Below are 5970 nucleotides of genomic sequence, written 5' to 3'. Positions count from 1 at the left end.
TTTTTTTTTTTTTTTTTTTTTTTAATGCAATTCTGGGCCAGCAAGGAAAAGCAGGGCTCCAGGGCCCTGGACCCCAGGCCACTGCAAATCCTGGGGCCCCCTGGCTGCTTGGAAAGGAGCAGCTGTCCTGGTGAGGTGGCAACAGTGGTCTTGCAGGCTAGACGCCCTTTCTGTCCCCTCGGGGGGGCCTCCCCTTCCCCCCTTAAACCTGTGACAGAGTCAGATTGGACGCTGCATCCTGAACCCCAGCGCGAAGGCTACACGGGGGCAACAGAGGCGAGGGACCCTAGGCGTAGCCACCCCTAATCCACGCCCTGCGCTCCCTTTGCGGCCACCTGATGCTGGGAATGGAGTTTGTGTCCTGGAGAAGGAGGAGGAGAAAGACGCTGGGAAATAAAATCATTCCTTGGTTTCTTAATGTCGCAATCAGTGAGGTGGAAACTGAACAAGAAAAGATATTGGCGGCACCGTCCTGGCTGCGCGGATCAAAACTGGAGGCCTCTGGGAGGGGCGAGGGGACCAAGCTTCCTAGTGACCTGGTGACAAAGGAGGGGACTGAGCCCGAGTGGCATGGGGACCAGCGGCTGGAGAGGACAAAGGGAGGGCAGTGTCTCCCCCAGATCCCCAGCCTGGCGGGGACCTGAGCCAGGGGAGTCACCTTGTGCCCATCAGGATTTCATCCCCACTGCTCGGCCGGGCCTGGTGGAAGCCATATCTGTTCTCTGGGAGATGAACCCCTCCTCTGGCTTTTGGGTGTAGACTCCAGAATGGGGGTGGAGGAGCTGTGTCCCTGTCCCATGGACCCTGAGTCCCCCACACGCATCTGGGTGTCGGAGCTCAGATGTCAAAGTTCAGAGCTCCAGTGGCGCCATCCCCAGGCCCAAGGTCACCACACACCCCATGGGTGCAGCAGCCAGAACCGGGTGCCACTGGGCGGAGTCTGCTGCAGGCCTGGCCTAGTCCTGGTGGGAAGTGGGGGCTCTGCCTGCCACACCCCAGCTAAGGCCTGGCTCAGCCCACCGGGCCTGTGCCCTCCTAGGACCCCCAGGTGGGCCGGCAGGGGGCCCTTGTCCTGGCTGGGCTGCAGTGAGCTCCGGACTGCGACTCCCGGCCCTCGAGGCCGGGCTGGGAAGGAGCCTGCCCGGGCTCCTATCATCCCAGTGTCCGTCCTATATTGTTTCCTGCTCTTAAAACTGACATGTCTAATTGGCAATTGGTGCCGAATCGTGTCCAGAGGTCTCTTGTGGAACATTTCTACAGCTGTCTCCTTCAACTAGACGCTTATTCATGTCGCCTTAATGAGAAACAAAACGTTCTCTAATGAGCAATTACAGAACGACAGGATTGTTCCCATAACAAATTCTTGCGAGTGACAGAAGCATCCTTTGTACCAGATACTCTGCACACTGTTGCCGATTTCCCCTTCCCTCGCTGGGATTTCCTCTTCCCTCCCTGGCCTGGCCAGGCACAGCACACAGCACCCAGGGCTACCCAGCTCCCGCTGCCCCCACCTGCCCGGCAGCGCCACGCCCCAGGGGAGCCGCCGGAGCAGTCACCGCAAGCTGCCTGCCTGTTAGTCACTCTGGAGATCCACCCTCCGGCCCACCCGGCCACTTGTGAGACAGGCCCCTCCCTCCCCAGGGGCCTCATTCACCCACAGAAGTGAGAGGGTCCTGGGGCAGGGCCCCAGCCGAGAAAGGACGGGCTGGTGCTGGCCGGGGACCCCGCCTCCACCTCCCAAGTCCTCAGCAGCCCAGCGGACTCAGTCCGCCAGGTGCCAAAACACAAGGCGGTTCAGCGGTGCTGCCCTCTCAGGCTGTCAGAGCGTGCGTTTGTCACTGCTCCGTGCACCCGAATGTCAGAAATGAGTGGCACACCATGTGCCTGCTCGCACACGCACACACGCACACGCCTGCCACCTTTCTGCCACTCCTGACCTGGACACGCCCAGCCCGGCCACCTCCCCCAGTGCCCCTCGCTGTGTCCCGGGCTCCTCGCCAGGCCGCCAGTCCACCTCGGCACCCACACCCAAGGGGCTGCTTCTGCGGAGCGTCGGGGGCCGCTTGGCTCTTACCTTGGGTGGGCTGCCCTGGCACGGAAGTCCCCGGATACCACCCGGGGCGGGTGCCCCAGCTTCCGGTCTGCCCGTTCAGCAACCTTAGTTTGTCATACATGCCGTCTGCGCCCATCTGTTGCTTTTCGCTAGCCAGGTTGCGAAGAACTCTGTTTATTGATGACACCTGCAGATCAACCCAAATCAGATCAAATGGTAGTCATCTCCTGAAGACGGGGCCACCCGAGCCCGGCTCTGCTCGCCCACCCTCTGCAGAGCGCCTCTCCACACGTGAGACAGCCCCACCACCCTGGCATGGTGAGTAGCTTCGCAGCTACAGCAGCGACAAAGCAGCCTCCACTGGGGGCAGGGAAATGGGGCTGGGAAGAGATGGGGCGCTGAGGCCCCTCGCCCTCCCTCCCCAGGTCCTCCGGAGACTTCGCTCAGAGCGGCTCTGCTTTGTGTGGAGTCTGTGCAGATTCCTTTCCCTGCAGGGTTCTACTTCAGAGCAAAAATGAGTGTCCCAGCAGTGCCTGAAGGAGGTGCAGGTGGGTGCCCTGCGGCAGGTTGGGATCTGCTTTTCCTCTGCATTTTCCTCCTTGTCCTAGCGCCTTTCCTCAGCCCGCACCTGCCTGCCCTGGGTTTGCAGGAAGAGAGCAGATGCCCACACTGACTCCCATTCCCCAGATGGCCAGCAGCACTCAGGGCCCTGCTCTGCTAGCCCAGCGTCAGAGGAAGCCCTGCCATCCTGTCCCGGGAGAAGAGGAGGGAGGAGGCAGTGACAGGAGGGCAGCACCAGAACTCACACTTGGTATGTTGTCGTTGGTGCAGACCCCCTCAGACAGCAATCTGTCTCGGATTTCCCAGGCAAAGATGGACGGGCACTCCCGCTTGTACTGGGCAATCTTGCTCACAACTTCCGGAGTCGCGACTCTGGGTTTACTGCCCCCGATGGCCCTGGGTCGGATGGAGCCGGTCTCGTAATACCTGCCCAGAATTTTACTCACACACCCGTTGGACACCTGCAGAGGGGAAGTGGACAGAAAACCACATTATTAATAATTTCAAGACAAAAATAAAATTGTTTAAGTATGCATTAAACAATGACAAGCTTACGTTTTGATTGTCCAGCACTTGGACTTTTGCATCTGCATGGGTCTATAACACAAAAATATACCTTCAATGGTACGAGAGCTTACTGTAAAGTGCTTTTCTTTCTTAAAATTACATTGGTAGCCCTAGAACTACAAATAGGGTGATACTTTGAAACACCTTGCACTAAAAAAAAAACGCTAAAAAAATGTTTAAAAACTCTCCCTAAACACTGCCGGAAGAGCATCAAAACGAAGTCAAATTAAATTTCTTTGTGCTGACCTTGCACCAAGGGTGTGGTGTTCTGACAAGCAAAGGGGGTAAATAAATTGAATTTTTACTTTTTTATTAAAAATATGCCCAACTGAGGGAAAGAGTCGGGTGCAGTGGAGAGGGAGCCTGTTCTCCTTTTCTGATCAGTGTGTGTCCCTCATCTGCACGAAGGACCGGACGGAGGGGCACCGCGCCCGCTCCTGTCTCCCCGCTCATCGCAGTGCGGGAGCTGCTACCACACGGAAAGAGGAAGGTGCTTTTTCAACGCACACACAGTTGTGTTCTGAAGCAGATGAATTCTCGTACGCGACCGACTCGGGTTGAAAGAGACGGGAGGACAGCGGAAGGGGAGGGAAAGCTGAGGACAAGGGAGGTGGGGTCCGGCATCGCAGCGACTGCAGGGGGAAATGGAGAGAGGGCGCCAGAGGAGCCGGGCACAGGGCCGGGAGGATCACCTGCAGAATTCGGGAGATGTCGCACGGCCGGGCCCCGCTGTGCGCGAGCTCCACGATCTTCTGCCGGGTGGAGTCGGGCAGTGGCCGCCCGTTGACAAAGACACCTCCAAGCTGGTTCACGCCACTGTGACCTGCGGGAAGGGACCGGAGAGGCCAGAGGAGGAGGAGGAGAGCGGGGAGAGGGAGGGGAAGGGGAGGAGGATGAAAAAGGAGAAAGAGGAGGAGAAGGAAGAAAATGGAGGAGGAGGGTGAGAGAAAGGAAGAGAGAAAGAGAAAGAGAAACAACCACAATGCATCTTCAGCTCCCTCCCCTGCTGGCCCGTGCCAACCTCAGCAACCAGGTCCTGCTGTGGGGCAAGGAGACCACACAACAGGCCCCCAGCCAGGCAGGGCACGGGCAGCACCGCCCGCACATGCACACCCACGCCGGAGCGCACACCTGCACCCAGGCCTGTGGTCACCCACCAGCCCAGCCGCCACCCTGCGGGAGCCCGGCCAGGTTCAGCCCAGGGCAAAGTCTCCTCGCAGACACCCTGAGCGGTGCCACTAGCTGTGATCTGCAGAGCCCACCACCCTCGAGGGCTCTGAAGCCCCAGCACCCACAGCCTTGGGGCCAAAGTCCAGCGACAGTGGTGTCACCACCTAAGAAGAGCTGGACAGGCCGCTCAGCACCGGCTGGGCCGGGCTGTTTTTGTCCTTTCATAAAAGGGAAGGGAAAGGAACCAAAAACCAGGGTGACCCAGCCTGGCCAGAGAGCCCAGCTCCCGACTCAGTGCCCTTGAAGCTGCCTGAGGGGCAGAGGCCCAGACCGTCCCCCCACAGAGAAGTCCATGGCCCGAGTCCCCACACGACCTCTGCCCCTCCACTTCCACTGCTGAACTCGGCCTGCCCTTGGCCAAGGACAGACAGCTAAAACCCAAGAGGAGAGAAATAGCAGAGACCACATCCCAGTGCCCGTCCCTCCGGTCTGCACCCCACAACCTCCTCCCATTGTCTGGTGGGGAGCACGGAGCCTTGGCTGTGCTGGCTCCCCAGGAGCCACAAGCCACAGAAGCGGCCCCCAGCGCCCAGGGACTCCAGGCTCCCCAACCCGCAGCCAAGTCCACAGCAGCCCTCCCAGGAGCAGAGAAGCCGGGCTCCCTGTCCACCTCTTCCTCGCCTCTCGCCTTCCTCTCCTCTCGCCTTGGAGCCTCCTGATAAATTGACTCCAGGAGCCTGAGCTTCTTAGCAATAAATAAGCTCCAAATATAGAAGAGGGGGAAATATGATGAGCCTCTCTGACATTTGTCTTTAAAATAAAACGAGCTGCACGTCAAGTTTGAGCTTAATTTCTGGAAATAGGCGGAAGTCGCTCCGATCATGCACGGAAGGCTAATTGAAAAGATCAGTCGGGGCGCTGGTGGCAGCCTTGTCACTTTGTGACAGTGCTCCGCTCCAGGAAATTGCATCGTCACGACAAACGGGACCGTGATGAAACGACCCTTTCCGTCCCTATTTGTAGATCACTCAGACAAGATTGGACTGCACTCTTTTCCCCTTCGCGGGAACCACAGTTTCAGGGTAGCCGGAGGCTGGGGCCCAGGGGGTGTACCGTGGAGGGGCCGGGGCCTCAGCGCAAAGAGAAGTGACAGGCTTTGGGGCTGGGGACCGAGCTCCTCCAGCCTGCAGGCCTCGCCCCCCAGGAGCCGGGCCCAGGGCGACTGTGCGAACTCCCAGCCCAGGGCGCCAGCTTGCGGTGCCCAGGCTGTGGCCGCCACCCAGGCCTCGCCCCGTGGAGCGCGCACCCCGGGCCACCGCCTCTGCCAGCGCGCACCGAAAAGGCAGCGAGGCCAAGCTTGGATCCGCCCGAGGTTAAGCCGCAATCATCCAGCCCTCCCTGGGGACCGCGCCTCGCCCAGTGGCGATGATTATGCGCCTCCACTTCGGCCGCGAGGCCTCTAATGGGAAAGCATATGGTGCCAATTTGGAGGTTCTGCGCCGCGCTCACAGCAACCCAGCACAAAGCCGCAGGCCGCACACACGCGGCTGAGCCGGGGTCGCCCACCTGCCCAGGCACACGGGGCGGACTCTCGGGGTGCCAGGCCTGGCTGTGCCCTC

At 59.7% G+C, this 5970-nt stretch overlaps 1 protein-coding gene across 2 annotated transcripts in view; it reads right to left on the bottom strand.

The window, feature by feature from the left end:
• Positions 1-5970, bottom strand: part of Pax6 (paired box 6) — a 12682-nt gene that overhangs the window by 6317 nt on the left and 395 nt on the right. The window contains exons 2-5 of one of the 2 annotated variants that reach the window (XM_019210002.2): positions 3874-4004; positions 3170-3211; positions 2860-3075; positions 2075-2240 (exon numbers count right to left, since the gene is read on the bottom strand). In XM_019210002.2, coding sequence (XP_019065547.1) covers positions 2075-2240; positions 2860-3075; positions 3170-3211; positions 3874-4004 — 555 coding nt within the window. The remainder of the gene's footprint in view (positions 1-2074; positions 2241-2859; positions 3076-3169; positions 3212-3873; positions 4005-5970) is intronic. The other variant, XM_019210003.2, reaches the window with a different exon arrangement.

The sequence above is a fragment of the Fukomys damarensis genome, unplaced genomic scaffold (assembly GCF_012274545.1).
Source record: "Fukomys damarensis isolate Sample0158 unplaced genomic scaffold, DMR_v1.0_HiC HiC_scaffold_16, whole genome shotgun sequence".
NCBI lineage: Eukaryota > Metazoa > Chordata > Mammalia > Rodentia > Bathyergidae > Fukomys > Fukomys damarensis.
The sequence above is the reverse complement of the archived record's forward strand: the minus strand, read 5'-3'. Positions and strand labels throughout refer to the sequence as shown.